Below are 18,268 nucleotides of genomic sequence, written 5' to 3'. Positions count from 1 at the left end.
TCTGACTGTTCCCGGCTGGAGATGTCGCTCAGTCTCTGGCCGCTCGCTGCCAACAAGTTACACTTCACCCCGGGCCTCTAATAAGCCCCCAATCGTCTTTCCGATTCACACGGACAGAGGCCGCCTCTGCTTCGGTGACTTCACCTCGCGCACCCACCCAGGTCACCCGTCTGAACAACACAGATCATTTGTACGATTTAGGAGGCCACAGAGAGATGCTGTGTCTCGGTGCAACAGCCCAATGGGGTTAAAATAGTGTTGCCTCTTCTATAGCCAGCAGTGTATTCTCTCACTTTATGGCAGTGAGGGTGTATTCTGGAGTAGTCCACTTTATCTGCCAGGGTAAGAGCGAGTGTTTAATCTGCACTGTCCCCCTTTTTACCCTGGAGGTTAGAAATGGCAATCAGTCCAGGGTGGACGATCCGGCTTCCCCTGAGACTCTGAACTACTGTACTCCATTTTGCATTGCAGCGTTAGGGTCCGTTTGTATTCTGGACTATCACCATTTTTTTATACCAAAGGGGCAAGGTATATTCTGGGCTATTCAAATTTTTATACCATAGGTTATTAGTTATCTAAAATTTCACTTCAGGCGTAAGGTTAGTCTATGTTCTGACCTATCCAAAAAAAAATAAAAAATCCATCCCAGGTTTACAATTAGTTTATATTTGGAATCACAATTTCAGGTTTCAGATTAGTGGTTATGGAAGCTGTGTCAGACAAGTTCCAGGTCTGGTGTCAAAAAAAAAAAAAAGATGTATTTATGATATATATTTCCCCTTCAAAGCGGGCCAGACAATCGAGCAGCCTAGAAAGAGATCGTCTAAAAAGAGATTCTACAGTGTTTGCTTCGTTTAGTGCACGAGAAGAGGCGAGAGATGTGGCAGGACACCTCGTGACAGCGTCACCCTGACAATACCTTGAGCATCGGACAGTTCTTGGCCGAGAAGAGCATTGCCATGTTGGAGCAACCTCCCAACTCATCAGATCTGTTTTTTTTTTAACCCATGAAAACCCAATCCAGGCTTTGTGTGGAATGACACCTTCCCTCATGCTGATCACAGGGAGTTAGGAAAAAAATAAATAAAATGAACCTAGATTTAGGCTACGTCTATTCAGTAGAGAGTTGAAAAGTGATAAGCAGTGCACGAATGTCCCCGGTTTTGATTCCAGTTCTGAACAACCAACTTTCAGATCTTTATCTGCAACTTTGCATTTGCCCTTTATACTTGAACACCTTTTCTCCAGGTGTTACAATTCTCCTCATAAATGAAAACAGTTCACTTGATCTGGATTTGGTCTCGGGACGCTTAACTGTGGCTGCTAATCGGGGATGGCCTTTTTGCAAACTAGGCCTCGTAGTTTAGGGTTAAGGCTAATTTGGGGAAGAAAATCATAAATAATCAATTCAAAGACTCAAATAATCACAATAAAGTGGACACTTTTTGGGCCTGGTACATTTGTTCTAACAGTCAGTTACAAATTGACCTTGTTGTCTTTGCCTTCATGGCCTTAGATGCATGTCGGTGCTGACGGATGTACAAGCACATGGATCACTCCACATGCAGTGCTGACATGTAACCAAGCTGACACTATCAATACGGCGCCTGCCTGTCACCACGTTTGGCCGGGTCCGTGTCCGCAGACCTGGTCATCCACATGGAGGCGGACAGGCTGGGGGGGGGTTTAAGCCTTAACCCCACATACCCTCTGTGCCCCAACAAATGTCAGTCCGATGTGCCCCCCAGTCCTTAAATTAGCTGTCAATTAGTGCAAATTAATCAAGTCCTCGCCTAATTAAGCAATGTCTATGGGCAGCGACCAAACATGCCATTAATTGCAGTAGGGCCATGAGAAAGCTGCTGACCTTGCAAAAACCTTTTTTTTTTTTTTTTTTTTGCAAGGGGGAGGGTGGTATCTTTGGGAAAGCAGTGGACCGCTTTCTGCTGCTTCCTGACTCTACTCCACATGGGCGCTGTCATCAAGTTGAAACGTTCTTTAAACTGAGTTTATTGAACTGCAGCACAGCACCATCATCATCATCCGGGGCGGTGCTCTTATTCCGATTCAGACTATTTTTCTGTTTTTGCGTGATGTAAAAAATAAAGTCACAACAGCTGTTTACTTCTTAATCTGCATGATCTTTGATGGGCACCACCATGTTCACCAGCCACTGTAAATCTTCCCTTAATCTGGAGCTTTGTTAGGTTGCATCTCCTCTGCATACAAATCAGCATGCCACCATGCTCATGCAGGAGATTAGTAAAAGCCATATAGTGTTGCCCTCCATCAATAAACAAACAAACAAACAAGGTGCTTCTCTGGATGCTGTGATAAGAGTGCTCTGTTGGGGGGTAGGGGGGGGGGGGGCACAAAGTTGCCTGTTATTGGCAGGCCATCCAAACATCGCCCATGCCACCCCCATCCCTTTCCATATTAATAAATGGCTGGATCCCAACAGGCTGATGTGTCATTAGCATACCCTAATAACATTGATTTCTTCATCAATGGAATTTCCACTAAATAGGCCCTAATTAGTTTCAACAGGCCCAGCACTAATTGGAGCAGCAATATGTTCCTGCCTCCAAATCAGCGGCTCATTTCCAAATCTTTGATATGAATTACGACTTTGTTAGTGGATCGTTGGACCTGCATGCAGCTTTGTGCTATGACTCTGGAAGTCAATATTGCACTTTATTTGTTGTATGCTCAAGATGATAATATGGTAATGTATGCAAAAGACGCCAACAGACTGGAGCAGCTAAGGTCAGTATTATAGTAAATAAATACTGTGCCATGCATTAGAATGGGCTGTTAATTCTCGCTGCTTTTTTTTTTTTTAACAAAGTATTGATGTGTCGCTGTCACTGCCATGTGAGTCAAAACACATTAGAAGGCAATGTTTTATGGCAATCATTGGGCCAAAGTCCTTTAAATGTCAACACAATGCAATTAGAAAATAATAAATGTAGGTATTGGCTATTATTACTAGTAGTAGTAGGTGGAGGAAATATTTTTCCTGTTGGGGCCCATTCATGAAAAAAATCCATCATACAAAGTAATATATATATATATATATATATATATATATATATATATATATATATATGAACATTTGTATAGGTTTTTTAAATTCTAATAGTTAATTTGAATTTTTATGTATTATTAGAATTGCATGGTGTACAGATCAAATGATCTTGGGTTGTATATTGCCCGCTGGCAGTTGGTTGCCCACCCTTCCATGCCCTAGGATGTATTGTCCTACAGTGTGTGCATTATTTTATTTAACTGTTTTGAAGAATTTAGTTTTTCCTCTTGGTGGTGAATTATTTGTATTCATTTATTTATTTTCCCCCCTTTTTTGGGCCAGACCTGAGATATATTGACTGTGGGGCAGATAAACTAACCTCTACCGTGCTGCCAGCCTTACTCATTGTATGACAAAATATGATGCAATCATCAACCATGTTTATGATTATTATTCCTAGAATTTGTGAATGAAATGTTCGGAACGTTTTATAACCACTACTTTGAGGTTTTATGTTTGTTTATAGAATATAGCATGTGGCCAAATCATATGCTCTCAGGCAATGTATGGTCCACCACTAATTTTCATTTTTCATTAGGTTTTCCTCTGTTCGGTGGGAAACTGTTGCCTTCTTTCGCCAATATTTTATTATTTTTTTATTTGATTTTTTTTTTTTTTTTTTTTTTAGCCCGGGACACCCCGACTATAATGCAGACATGCCAACTACTAACTACTCTGACATCTTGCCTGCCTTACTAAAGTCATGAAAAAAAGAATGACACAGTGATCAATCAATAATTATACATAACGAGCATTTGTGGAGTCTGTGTTGAGGACTTTTAAAAAAAAATTTTTTTTATAACAGTTCCTTGAAATTGGAGTTGTTTTATAGATGAGGTAATATGATGGCCCTACGTTGCTCACCCCGCATAATGTAATGTCTTAGTTTATTTATAGATTTCTTTTTAATTTTGCATTTTGTTTGTGATTTTGTCCCTGCAAGATTTGGGAAGGGGTGAATGGGAAAAAAAAATTATTTGCCAAATTGTGGTAAAACAAAAATTCTAGGCACGAGTTAAACATAAAATATGATCCAAGACGTTTGTTATGACGTACTTTGAAGTCTTGTGATTTTGAGAATTCTTATATTTGTTTTTACAATAGCTTGGTGGACAGATCAGAGACTTTCAAGCAGAATATTTCCCACCGGCCATATGTCGCCGACCCCTGCATGCCCCCAATTGTAAAATGTGGTGTGTTTACCCCACCCACCCCCCCCCCCCCACCCCCAGTTGGTGAAAACATTTTGGGTATAAGCCAAGGGAGAAAAAAATGCCCAAAATCTTTTGCCTTTTCCCCCTGGTATTGATATTTTGTAAAATAATTGATCTTTAATATCTCGGTGAATAATATTCAATAATATTTGTGTTTTTTTTAATGCAAAAGGCGGGTTTTATTATCATTGTTGTTGTTGATGTTATTATTTTCTTATCTGGTGTGATTCGGCCCTTTTTCATACACATGCAGTCAGCGTGCATGTGTATCACCTTCCCTGTCTTCTCTCGGTGGAGATCTGGGCGCTCTTTAATCTGCTGCTGTGGGATTACCAGGCGGTGCGCGGCCCACGCATGCAGCAAACAAGCACACGCGTGCACGCCGGCTCCACGTACGTCGCCCACCTGTCGTGTTTTGGAGAGGGCCTTTGATTATTGGCGTGTGATGAATTTCCCTTCCACACACGCGGCATCTGGAGATCAATTATGCGTCGATGAGCTGCAGAAAAGCATTTATGTTTTGGTGAGGATTTTATTTTTATTTTTGAAATGTTTTCCATTAAGAATGTGATGTTAATTGCACCTCATTTTCAACGCCGTCTCCTTTCCTATCGGAAATTGTTAGTGTGTTAGATTCGATGAGTGTGAGGAAAGGGCGTCTGTCTCATGCATCCACGATGATCCACAGGAATCCTGAATCCTCGCTGCTGATTGGCTGCCGAGCCCTGCCTCTCGTCGGGATGGACCTGTTGGATAAAGGGACCATTTTGTAAAGAAGCCCCCCGCATGCACTTGTGCACAGAGGACCATGCACAGGGGAGCAGCCTGTTACATCCACTGAAGGAAAAAAAAAAAAATCCAAAAATCCTCCCAGCCGAGGCCAACGCACCATGACGGGCAAACAAGGCGCGGTGCTGTCGGGAACTTTAAACCCCACGGAGACGAGAAGAGCTCCTCTGGGTGCAAATGGAGGCAGCGGCATCAACAACCAGCAGCCGGTCAAGACCACCGTCATCCACCCGCCCGGCAGGTGCACGGGCTTCGGCATCCAGGAGATCTTGGGGCTCAACAAGGAGCCCTCCTCGGCCCCGAGGAGCCCGCTGAGCTCCTTGCCGGCCGGGGCGCATCTCATCGCGGCCAGGTCCGTGCTGGGCCACGCCGGCGTGGGTGTCGGGATGGGATTAATCGGCCCCAGTGGGATTCCGGCGTTTTACCGGCAGCCGGCGTTTTTGGAGGGCGTGCTGGAACCGCAAGACGTTCACCTGCAGCCGCACAACACCTCCGCTGCGGGGCGGATGCAGGACGCGGGACAGTCCGCAAGCTCTGGTCACCCTCTCCTTTTGCTATTTGGTGCTGGAAATCACATCACATATAGTTGTCTATTAGTACTTAAAAATATATTACTATCATCTTATAAGACAATAATCAAAACACCCACACCACAACGCAATAGTACACGTTGTGTCAGCATCGTGCGTATTTAACTATTACTGTTTTTTTTTAGAGTGGACTACATTTAAATTTCCATGGAACAAAACATGAAAATATGCTATTTCATGTGATAAGACGAAATATTGTCATTTTCCTTCTCCAGACTCTGAGGATTTGTCTTCAAGTGAAAGAAAACTGTCCAACAAGTCTTCGATAGCGCAGAGCAAAAAACGCAAGAAAAGACGTCACAGGTCAGTTTTGAATTCAGTCTTCAGAATCTACATTGGGAAAAAAAATAAAAAATCCAATGACAGTTTCTGACACAGTACAAGGTTTTTAAATTATGTGCTGTCTTCAATAAAGCCTTTCTTGTGCCATAAAGAATCATATACACACAATAACAAAATTGGTCATTCCTTTTTTTTAAATGTTAAATGTAAATTATTTCTAGTAAACACTAAATAAGATGAGACTGCTATTCTTAAAATAATAATTATTATGATCCTTATGATTCTTGGGGACTTTGCTCACCCCTGTAAATATAGGGTGTTTTGAAAAACATATATATATTTTATGACATTTCCATAAAAAAAAAAATCTGATGCATAATTCGAGAAAAAGAAGGAAACTAGATTTGTGCTTGAATTGAGCGTGGGTGTATTTTAACGAGTTGAACCCAAACAGGACCATATTCACGTCGTACCAGCTGGAGGAGCTGGAGAAGGCCTTCAATGAGGCCCATTATCCGGATGTGTACGCACGAGAGATGTTGGCCATGAAAACAGAATTACCTGAAGACAGAATACAGGTCAGTCTCGCACAAATATGTATTTAGATATGCACACGTCCAGACGGAAGCCTGCATATGAATATATTACCCTAGTGATGTTAAATCCAAAATGTTTCCAGTTTCACATTTAAATGTTTGCCACTACACATTATATTTCTGCACTGTTTAGTCACAATATAAATGTTATTTTTTTCCGAATGTGTTATTTTAAGATCTCTTTAAGGATTTTTTTTTTTTAAAAAAGAAAAAAAATGACGGATTCCAAGTCACCTGTTGATGTATTTTCAATTTCAAGTCACATGTTCTTGCTCATAACACCTCTATAGCAATATATGTATGTATCATACTGTAATCCATTTTCCTTTGTATTATAATGAAAACTGCAAGCAAATTTCTTTTTAAAAGAGTGTTCTCTTTTTGAGAAATGCATAAGACTCAGTTTCCATTGACTCTGTCAGAGGGGCAATATTTACATTTTTAGTCTTGTGCTTGTAAGTTCCACCATGCATTCTCATCATACTAAGAGCAGTTTTGAATATGTTGGCTAATTGCTCATGAGAGGATCAAATCGACACGCACAACAATAACCACGGCGAAATCCAAACATTTGAAAGGCGAGCTCGGTGCCCCTAATGTTATGTCCTGCGAGGTTTTTGGAATGGCGACGTTGCTCATCTCCCCGGTGGCTGAGCGACGCCTCGTTTCTCGCATCGTTCCTCATCAGGCTCACTTGGAATGCGAAACAATTTGTTGTGGCGGAGGCAGCAGACACTAACGACCTAATCAAGCGATCGCGGCGGCAGAAGATTGCGGCGTGACCCCCCCCCCCCCCCCCCCCCCGCACCATCCATCTGCCTGCACGAGCCCGCCTTTTAATCTCGTTTCTCATTACGGGCCACGTAACATCTCCCAATAAATAACACTGCATGCAAATACATAAATAAGTCATAAATAAATAGGCTCGGGTTGGCTCCTCTGCTAAATAGAAATTAACGCCCAATTATTATTATTATTATTATTTATGTTTTTTTCGTCATTGAGCGTAATTAGTTAAATGAGAGCGGCTCGGGGGCTGCTGAAGGAGGGGCAGCGCCAATGAAATAACTGCATTGAATTTATTAGCGCGGGTCAATAGCGTTGTTCCCCCGAGTCCCGCTAGTTTAATTTCCCGTGATATTTGCCCGCCTGCCTGGCCGCCATCGATCGGGCCTGAAATTCTCTTATTTTTCCAATCAGACGCCGGTGTTCCTCAGGGTAGCTGCGCCTCCTCGCAGCTTCCGGCTCCCTTTGACGTCTTCCCCAAACTTCTCTGAGCCAAGGCACATATATTTGATATGGGAAAGAATCTTGCCACACCACTAAACAAAAAAGTCACAGTATGTAACTGTTAGCGTACATAGCCTTTGGACATTTAAAAGTAAAACCCTAAATGCCATTCTTTCACACACACACACACACACAAAAAAAAAATACAATTAAATTAAAATGGCATTCTTTTGTACAGGTGCTACAAAGTGAGGCTGTTCCGGGTCTATAAATGGATTTTAGATTTTACAGTGTGTGCCCGCGAGTGTGCGCAAAATGATTGACACCTCTTAAAACACATCTTCTGTCTCTGAATGGTTGTTTTTCCTCAAGCGCAGTTGTTTCGTGCATATAAAAATGAAGACACTAGACTGCTTGGTTGTTTTTCCTCGGGCGCAGTGCTTTCTTGCATATCAATTTCGAGGCACAAGATGGAGCCAGAGATGGATGATGTTTGTAACTGATCATATTCATCAAGTACTCCTGTCAAGTCTGACTCTTTTAACAAATTAGGACAAAAAGTGATTTCTTTTCTTTTTTTTTTTTTTAATTGCAACCCCCCCCCCCTTCTTTTTTTACTGTCAGTTATATACAGTGCCAGTTTTAATAACTTGCCACAACAAAACAATATGTCTGCACACAAGATAGTTTCTCACTTTTATATCGCGCTCATTCTAAGAAGAAGAAGCTATCAAAATTTGTTTCCATAGCTTTGCTAAAGTTGTGATGTGACTGACAAAATGTGTTTTTTTTAAAAATCAGCTAATGATAACAACAGGAAAAAAATACGCCTTACCTGGATGTGTTTTTCAGATGAGAGAATAGATCATTTTTGGACGCCAGAGGTTTTGGTTTTATTTATGTATTTATTTATCGATTTATTTTTGGGAGAGACAAAATGCAATTGCCACCAATCATTCTTGGAGCTGGCAACATCAAGCAAGTCTGTTAAATAAGGCCACAGATGGGGAATATCTTGCCTCTCCGAATCTGTCGCATTGTCGTGAATGGCATTCCTCCACATTGACAGATTTTGCTTTTTCAAAAATTATTAGAAATATTCTCCAGGTGTCCAAATATCATGCACGTGACTTGCTTTTGTTAAAATACCCCAAGGATAAAAAATTTATTAAAGTGGACTAATCTTTTTTTTTTCTTTTTGTCCTGCCGAAATTAGCTGATTTTAAGAGAGACAGCAAAACAGACTGCAAAGGAATATCTAATTTAACCATACCACTGCTGTTTTCAGAAATAGGCGGATAACGAAAACTTTACCGGGTTGTTTAATTTCACACTTGATGGGTGCGCAGGCAGTCCAGAGAGAGCAAGAGATAGCGAGACCTCCCTATGAGGAAGCCGAGTGTGTGGACTCTGAGGCGGGTTCAACCTGGGGTTGAGGTCACCGAGATGGTTGAAAAGCTCCGCTGGGGCAGGGCCCCGGGGGTGGATGAGATCTGCCCGGAGTTCCTGAAGGCTCTGCGTGTTGTGGGGCTGTCCCGCTTGGGGGACAATGGGGACAGTGCCTCTGGATTGGCAGACCAGTGCGGTGGTCCCACTTTTTAAAGAAAGGGGACAGGAGGATTTGTTCCAACCACACGGGGGAGTCACACTCCTCAGCCTCCCAAGGTCTATTCAGGGGGTTCTGGAGAGGAGGGTCAGTTGCGAAGTCAAATCTCAGATTCAACATGCGCTGGGTGAACTCATTCTCATTCATTTTCCATCTGAGTGTACGATATTTAATGGATGGGAGAAACTTGCACACTGAATGTTCTGAACTCCTGTTTCCATGTCAGTTTTGTTTTGAGCAGAAAAATGCTGCGTGGACATTGGCCTCAGCTGTCAGGTTTGACTTGTTCAGGCCACAAACTCGATTGAATCGAGAGCACCTCTGCTGTTTTCAGCTGAGTATTGCGCTCCCTTTTTCCTCAATTGCTTCAAGACGCGATTAATCACCAATCAATTCCACACGATCGAATTGATCAATTCATCAACTAATTGGTCATTATGTCCCTCTGCAGTGTGCACCACTGTTAACTGGTCCATCATTGTTAATGAGTTCCCCATTGCTGTTGCTATAAAGATTGAGAATGCGCTTATCATTGCCATATTGAATACAGTTTTATCATCTACCAGAGTTGGGAGATTCGAGTCACATGACTTGACTCGATTCCCCAATTTTAGGACAAGCTGGGGAAAAACAAAAGACTCGACTTTATGAGACTGTACCTGACTTTGACTTGAACTACATGAATGAACATGTCCTTCCTGTTTACATATGAAAATCTGCATTTTCAAGTGAGTGTGCCATTTGTTTTGGGCTTGAAAAGAGAGCTTTTTTTTTTTTTTTTGTGTCGTGTAAGCAAACCTGGTAACCCACTTGTATGCTATGATGCATTTGGATTCAAAGAGTATGTTTTGGATAAAATTGTGAAAGAGAATTTCAACTCAAAAGAAAAGCGCGATAACAGCTACATCTATAAAACCCTCCAAGGTCAGTGAGCTATGTTAACTTCACAATTGAGCTCATCAGTAGCTGCACAAACATTAACTAAGCTTCTTGTCGCTAATATGTTTCAAGACAATACATTGTTCTTACATTCGCGGGGGTCCTCTGTAGCTTCCGTCCTATCAACTACAAGCACCTGGACCCATAATGCAGTGCAGGCGTAAACGATTGCAAACTACAAACGGAGTAAGAAGCGTGTTGTGCTGTTGCAGGTGTGGTTTCAGAACCGCAGAGCCAAGTGGAGGAAGAGAGAGAAGTGCTGGGGTCGCAGCACCGTCATGGCGGAGTACGGCCTCTACGGGGCCATGGTCAGACATTCCATCCCGCTGCCGGAGTCCATCCTCAAGTCGGCCAAGGACGGCATCATGGAGTCGTGTGCCCCCTGGTTGCTAGGTGGGTCGCCTTCCTCATCGTCGTCCTCTTCCTCATCCTTGTGTTGAGGGCCAGCCATCCCCGCGTCAATTCCTCACATGGAATAGTCTGCATTTATCGAGAGCCGTTCAACCACACTTCCTTTCCTGTCTGCCTGCTTTCTTTCTTTAGGCTGGAAGCCCTTCCTACCAAGTACTTTGCTTCCTTCCTTCCTTCCGTCCTACTTGTTTCGTTCATACCAAGCTACTTTCATTCCGTTATTCCTTCCTACCTCCCTCCCTTCCTGTACAGTACCTCTCTTCCTTCCTTCCTTTCTTCCTTCCATACCTACCTTCCCACCAACCTTTCTTCCTCCCCAAGTACGGTTTCATGTCCTATATGAGTAGTTCTTTTTTTGAACATTTTTTACAGTGAGTGATAGCATTAATGGCACGCGTACAACAATCTTCTTTCTCATTTCAGCAAAACCGGAACATGCCACTTTCTCCATTCCGTTGAATATCTTCACCTTCTAATCTTGTTCCTTCACTGCTGTTGTCTGTTCTAAACCACAACCTTCTTTGCTTGCTGTTTTCAGTTCAAGATGGCTTACCAATCAACAGACGCTATTCTAAATCTGAATGCCCGCAACTCTTTGCAGGGATGCACAAAAAGTCCGCGGAGACCCCGGCGCCCCCTCATCCGGCGGCCGCCAAATGCGACGAGCCGCCGCCGCCGCCCGGCTCTCAGAGGGCCGAAGACTCTGAGGCGGAGGAGCGGAGGTCGAAGGGCGAGTCGGCCATTTCTAAAGAGGAACTGAGAGAGAACAGCATCGCTGCTCTCCGGGCCAAAGCACAGGAGCACAGTGCCAAAGTGCTCGGGACGGTTTGTCAGGACAGACTGGACGAGGACGAGAGGGAGAAGAGCGGCCCACCTCGGAGTCCCGCGCAGGAGGAGGCGCGCAGCCCGTAGAGACTCAACACTCGATGGAGGGCACTCGCCTCTCATTGGCTCTTCGCTTGCACCCTGCATCTGGACTCTCAGGAGGATGATTCACTGCTACACAGGAAATGCAACACCCTTTTTTTTTTTTAAAACATTTACCATTTTACATCCTGAATGGTGACATTTTCAATGCAAGCCATCCTGCCGGCAGTCTTCTAATAAGAGGAGGAACTTAATTGTTGTTCTGTGTTATGCTGTATATCAGGGGTTCTCAAAGTTTTTTTGGTCCAGGGACCCCTTACAGGGATTGCCCCCACCCCACCAAGGACCCCTCATAATCCTAACACCAATTAAATATACAGTCCCTACCGTACCTCTCAATGCCATGGGAATGTTTCATGTTTTGAGCGGTTTAACCTAAATAATTCTGACCTGTTTGATAGAAATGTTCCAAATTTAAATGAATAACTGTAATTTCGATATTTATCCAATGTAACTAGCTGATATGCACTGCCTCCCCTAACAGCAAAGCTGCATACATAGAGGAACTAGTTTACAAAAAGCACACTCAGTCTTGCCAACTTAGCAATTTTATCCGACCGCTCTAGCGACAACATTTCAAATCAGCGATTAGCGAGTTTAATTCCATCCATCCATCCATTTTCTGAGCCGCTTCTCCTCACTAGGGTCGCGGGCGCGCTGGAGCCTATCCCAGCTGTCATCGGGCAGGAGGCGGGGTACACCCTGAACTGGTTGCCAGCCAATCGCAGGGCACATACAAACAACCAACCAACCGCACACACATTCACACCTACGGGCAATTTAGAGTCTCCAATTCATGCATGTTTTTGGGATGTGGGAGGAAACCGGAGTGCCCGGAGAAAACCCACGCAGGCACGGGGAGAACATGCAAACTCCACACAGGCGGGGACGGGGATTGAACCCGCACCTCAGAACTGTGAGGCTGACGCTCTAACCAGTCGTCCACCGTGCCGCCAGTTTAATTCCAATGAAGAAAAAAATATTAGCTGTCATTTTCACGACAAGAGCCCGGTTGAAGGCAATCATGGGCTCAATAGCGCTGAACATTGCCAAAAACATGGTGCCGAGTTACAGTATATGTTGCGAAAGCAGTGATTTATCCATGTTGGAAACTTTTGACCTGAGGTATGTGCTTCATACATACTATACATACATACATCAGAAAAAGCGTGAGAACTAGAAATGCTGAACACATGCAGGATTGTCAGATGTGACACTTCACAATCGTATCGGAGCTTTTAATTGGCCAATGCTGAGATACGGAGGAATAATTGGTGTAGTGTGTTTGTTGAATTGGCACACCGGTCCCCATATGTAGGTTAACACTTTAAAACAAAAAAAAACAATGATATGACATAATTTATTACAAATAATTTTGCGGACCCCCAAGTTACGGCTCCCAGACCTCCCGGGGTCCCCGAACCCCAGTTTGAGAACCACTACTGTATATAAGTGATGTATTCCGTGGCGCAATTTGAGTAGTATCACTTCCAAATATGTACAACTCAAAGCATCAAAAAGAAATCATCTTTTATGATTAAATGTGACTTTCTGGTGTCCTTGGTCCAACTCTTCTTCTGGCTCAACTTGGTGCAACGGTGCCAGTCGCCTCCTCGGTGCAGCAGCGACTTGTTGATGCTCTGCTGGCTCGCCTCATTAGTGCAGCCCCCCCCCCCCCCCCCCCACCCCCCTCCACCAGCCCCCTTTGCCCCCCTACCTTCCCCGGTCGCATGCCTGGGTTAGCTCCTATAATCCGTCGCAGTTGAGAGCCTTCAATTTCCGATGAAATTGGAGGGGTGGGGGAGGCCACAAGCAGAGAATGTCTAATTTCAAATCACTTTAACAGGCAACACTTTAAAGCCGCTCATCCATCCTCTTATCTCCATCCAAAGACTGACGGCTTGACTTCACACTCCTATGTGTTGAAATGTTCTGTATCGAGCTACTTGAAGGCCACTTTCGCTCAGCTCCTGGGCCTTTTCTCGAAAGTCTTCCACTTTGTCAAATTAACAGCATCTTTAAAAAAGGCATAATGCTCTGAATAAACGTGTGGTTGGAAACTCAATGTCACCTTTGGCTGAGGGGGTAGACTTTAGCGTGTCAGGTGATGGAAGTGTTGATACAACAAGCAGTAAATTGGAAATGACTCTTCTTAAACACTAAGGATGTATAACACTCACTCAATACAAACTTGCTTAAGTATAAACACACACGGTCCATTTTAAAACTCATCCGAATGAATTAAAAATAAATCAAATATAGCTAAATACAATTAAAACTCATATGTAATGAACCTGGAAGCTTTTTTTAAAAAAACATTTCTTTACAAGAAATAATGTTAAAAGAAAAAGCTAAAATCCAGTACCAACAGCATTATTACAAATATGTGTTTAAATATACATTATATATGATTTTTATATACAGTATTATTTTTAATACTAAAAACAATATTCATAGCACAGTGGTGACTTGAGATACAATGTTATTTTTCTTCCGTGACCACGTTCTCTACTCAAAACGCATTTCAAATCACCTTCCCAATTGAAACCAATAGAAATGCAATTAATCTGTTCCAACCCTCCCAAAAAACCCAACAAAGTTCGTTTTTTAACATGTTTATTTCATAAGAAATATTGCACTCAACAGTACAGTGCAGTTAAATAAAACAGTAACATTTTCTCTTGACATAACCTGCAAACACGGAAAGTATGAGCAAAAAAGACACCTGTACCGAAGCGCCTTTCCTTGTTCTTCTCCTGTCGAGTTTCTTTTGCCATTTGGCAAACCAGCCAAAGGGAGCATTACCGCCACCTACTGATATTGTCCTTTTATTGGAAGGGAAACCCGGAGAAGTTTTTTTTCTGGGGCCATCTAGTGGTGAAGATCTGAATCACACTCGTATCTAAAACCTTTCTCGTATCTAAAGACAAAAACATCGGACAAGCAACGGCTCGTATCTCCAAGCTCTTAAGTCAAAGGACTCGTATCTCAAGGCACATGTAGTATTAACTACACTAAAAGTGTAGTTAATACTACATGCATTTACTGTACTTAATATTTCAAGTAAACTATGTATATATTTTGTCAATCTGATCCAGTGTATTAAGGTCGATCAACTTCATCTTTTTGTTCCTCTAACAATTACGTGGAATTATATATATTACATTATATTATGTCTCCGTTTCATGCTTTGAATGTATATAATTTTCACTTTATCTGAAATCTTTGTTACCGTCTGTCCAAAGACTAAACATCTTAATGCATTTTAAACAATCCTTGCTAACGTATCGAGACGATTCAGATCCTGATTCAAGCAACAGGCGTCACTTAACTTCCAACAACGGGCCTTCAGTCCTGTCTGAGTGTTTCCCAAAAATTCCATCCAAATTCATCTATTGAGGCCAAGACGTGCAACAGAGTGAGGATTAGTCTTCTAAGTGCAAATCTATTTAATCCTCTGAGCGAGAGGAAGAGGTTATGATTGATGAGATTTGTGGAAGATCCAGCTGTTTCCACTGGAAACCACGAGGTCATTCTAACTTAGCGCTGTGTTTTGCGAAAGACCACCACAAGATCATCTCCATCCACGCCGAGTGAGATCAGCGGAGGATTTATGGGAAGATTTTCACTTATGCAATATTAACGTTCAATTTCCCTTGGAGCAATATGATTGACATTGGGGAGATTAATAAGTGCATGCAGCTCATTTTTGGAAGCCCTTCTGCTCGAGTCTCATCAAAATAGAGATGTACAGGAGGTGGGTTGACGTAGGAGGAAACAAAAAGTGGTCTTATATTGCCCTCTGCTGCTTTTATTGATCACTGCACATACGTTTACATGATTTATTATTATTATTATTTGTTTCAATCATTTTTGTCACGCTTCAATATAAGTGCCTTAAAGTCATCATCGACATCATCGTCATCATGAAAATGTAGCAGAATAATGAAACTCTTAAGGTCTAAATATAAGTAGGCAAACATTTGCAGACACAAGAACAACAATGTCTCTTGAAATGTGTTTCCTTCATTCTACCTTTTTTTTTAAAATTTATATTATTCATTATAACATTTTTTTGATGCATGTGCCACACACTGCTCTGAACCACAGTGTGTATAGCAAGCAGTTAAATGATAATAAATCAAAACAGTTTTACATGGTTTCATTGTCCACAACAAGTTATTTGATCAAAATGAGTCATTTTGATCATGCATATTCCATTTTCATATTTATTTACTTATTTATTTAACCTTATTCGTCCAGCTAAGGCAATTCTCATTTGCAATTTCGACCTGGCTGCAGACAATGTTACATTCAGTATACACAGCACATTGATGAATAACCAGTTTTGAAATCAGAAGCCTATAAGAACATGTTTTTCAACTTATACATTTATTTTCAAAGGGGCATTGGTAACAAAAAAATGCTTTCAAATATCTCAATTTTATTACACCAGAACACAATTAGCAATTTTGATTTGCTTTCGCGGGCCACATAAAATGATGTGGCGGGCCGGATCTGGCCCCCGAGCCACCAGTTTGACACCCGTGATGTACAGTATCACAAACTTTTTAAAAAGTGTTATTGGGATGAATGAGGTGAGTTTTATTCAATTTTTGGAGCGTGTTTCAGCCGTTTGGCGCAGAGAATTGAAAAGAAGATCGAAAGTAGTGCGGGCTTTAGGAACGAAGAGGTTAACAAAACTGCTGGAACCAAGAGTTTCCTTTTGCTGCAGTTTAATAATGGACCACGAGAGGACAATGTCGCTCCAGTATAACAGTTAATAATGCAGAAACCACCTCAGTGGTCAAATCGAACAATAACATAAGCAGGTAACAAAAGTGTAAGCAACTCCATGTGCATTTATTAGAGTTGTTTTGCTTTTTACAACCCAAAGGAGAATCTTGAAAAGGGTTCGGGGTAAAAATAATAATAACAAAAAAACGATCCTAGTTTTTTTGAAAATAATTGATGTGACGTGTTGATCAATATCTGTCATGTGTCATCAGGCCTGTAGAGATGAGACTGTCTGCTGTGTGAAGATTAATGGCAGCGGCGGCGGCGTGGAGACTGTTGGGTCGATGAGCAGTCCTGACTGGAGGAACACTTCCATCATCCGCCGGGCCGCAACATTCTCAAAATCTGCAAGAACTAGGCTAAGAAAATAAAAGTAGCAACATGAGGAATATATTAGGCAAGTTTTTGAGGCATATTTTTTCCCCAGACAATAATATAAATAATTTGGATGGGTTCCACTGTAAGAAATGGTGGACTAGCTGTATCCTCATCCTCTTGTTTGTTCCCGCTTCATATTCTCAGCCAATTAAAATGACATCACCTTTTCCTGCGAAGTGCCAAAAAGCAATTAACACCCTCCCCCGTCTTATCATTTTTTTTCTCAGCGAAAACAAGTGAGGCAAGACCCCCCCCCCCCCCAACATGTCCAATATGTACTTATCAAGAGAGTTGATATTCGATGTTCCCTTGTTGCTTCCAAGTGATAAGTGTACCAAGGGATGAGGCCTTTTATCAGTGCCGAGAGCATCCTGGCAAACTGTGTGTGGGCATGTTGCTGTGTGACAAAAAGTGCCAGGCAAGATAAGTGTGTGTGTTTGTGTGAGAGAGAGATTGGGGTGTAATTGACTGTGGAAAAACCTTTAGGAAATAATGACGTGGCTAATTAAAGCTGAAGCAAAAGGACACTCTGTGATGTTTTTCTCAGAAGAGGACCGCGATGATTTACGATTGCACTTCAGCAACAGTCGCACTGATATGTAAATCAGCGTTAAAGAACGATCTTTGTTTTTCCAATTTATGCTCACAATTCATCTTAAGTTTGGGAAAATAATGCCGCATAGCACTAAATAATGCAGTGCCTTAAAGCTTTGTAGTTGTTGCCAGTGCTCGTTTAATAGTATAGAGTGGACAGTGACGGGCTGTGCATTTTGGTGCCTGGGCCTCCAGTGGAAATTTAGCCAACTTGGTCCACCACTTCATACCACCAATCTTGTGTCGCAACCAACCAGCTCTCTCTCTCTCTCTCTCTCTCTCTCTCTCTCTCTCTCTCAAGGCTCTGTCACCGAATAAAGTTTGTTGTTTTCAGACTATTGAGCACTTTAATCTGGAGGGAAAAAAGATGCACAAAACAATGCATCTCAGAAAGTGGCACGTGGACTCCTGGGAATCCATTTCACAAATGTTTATATTTCATTTCATTTCAAATATAGTCCCAGTCATCCATTACAGAGTCCCAAAAGAACTGCAGCATAACTGTGACTCTAACTACATAGAATCATCTGTATTTGACTCTGGCGAGCTACATGCTGACTAAGTGTTTTTTTTTCTCTCTATGCTCTATTCATTGTTAGTGGACTCACTGGCGCTGAAGTCTGCCCGGAATAATCAAATATACATTAAATGTATCTGCGTGCATGCGAGAATAATCTCTGGATGAGCCTCAAACAGCATGTGAGTACGTGTTATCTACTGGATTAAATGAGGGACTTGGCATTTAAATGATTGTACACACTACGGAGCTGGGCGGTTGGATGTTTTTGTACTCTGGCTTCCTCCCACATTCCAAAATCATATTTGCT

At 42.2% G+C, this 18,268-nt stretch overlaps 1 protein-coding gene across 2 annotated transcripts; it reads left to right on the top strand.

The window, feature by feature from the left end:
- Positions 1-4,646: 4,646 nt before the first annotated feature.
- On the top strand, positions 4,647-13,229 carry vsx2 (visual system homeobox 2). Of its 2 annotated transcripts, none has more exons than XM_061696269.1 (6): positions 4,647-4,825; positions 4,991-5,628; positions 5,897-5,984; positions 6,418-6,541; positions 10,547-10,727; positions 11,284-13,229. In XM_061696269.1, exons 2-6 carry the CDS (start codon positions 5,193-5,195, stop codon positions 11,655-11,657), a joined length of 1,203 nt encoding a protein of 400 aa, XP_061552253.1. In that variant the 5' UTR covers positions 4,647-4,825; positions 4,991-5,192; the 3' UTR covers positions 11,658-13,229. The 2 variants fall into 2 exon arrangements, with proteins under 2 accessions (XP_061552253.1, XP_061552254.1); XM_061696270.1 differs by having other exon boundaries at positions 4,650-4,825; positions 11,347-13,229.
- Positions 13,230-18,268: the final 5,039 nt, after the last annotated feature.

The sequence above is a fragment of the Phycodurus eques genome, chromosome 14 (assembly GCF_024500275.1).
Source record: "Phycodurus eques isolate BA_2022a chromosome 14, UOR_Pequ_1.1, whole genome shotgun sequence".
Classification (NCBI taxonomy): domain Eukaryota; kingdom Metazoa; phylum Chordata; class Actinopteri; order Syngnathiformes; family Syngnathidae; genus Phycodurus; species Phycodurus eques.
The sequence above is the reverse complement of the archived record's forward strand: the minus strand, read 5'-3'. Positions and strand labels throughout refer to the sequence as shown.

Bases quoted from the DNA above. Each gene is read 5' to 3' on its own strand.
- vsx2 (XM_061696269.1), top strand. From the start codon at position 5,193: ATGACGGGCAAACAAGGCGCGGTGCTGTCGGGAACTTTAAACCCCACG. The intron at 5,985-6,417 runs GTCAGTTTTGAA...GAACCCAAACAG, and splicing joins CGCAAGAAAAGACGTCACAG to GACCATATTCACGTCGTACC. The intron at 6,542-10,546 runs GTCAGTCTCGCA...GTGCTGTTGCAG, and splicing joins TACCTGAAGACAGAATACAG to GTGTGGTTTCAGAACCGCAG.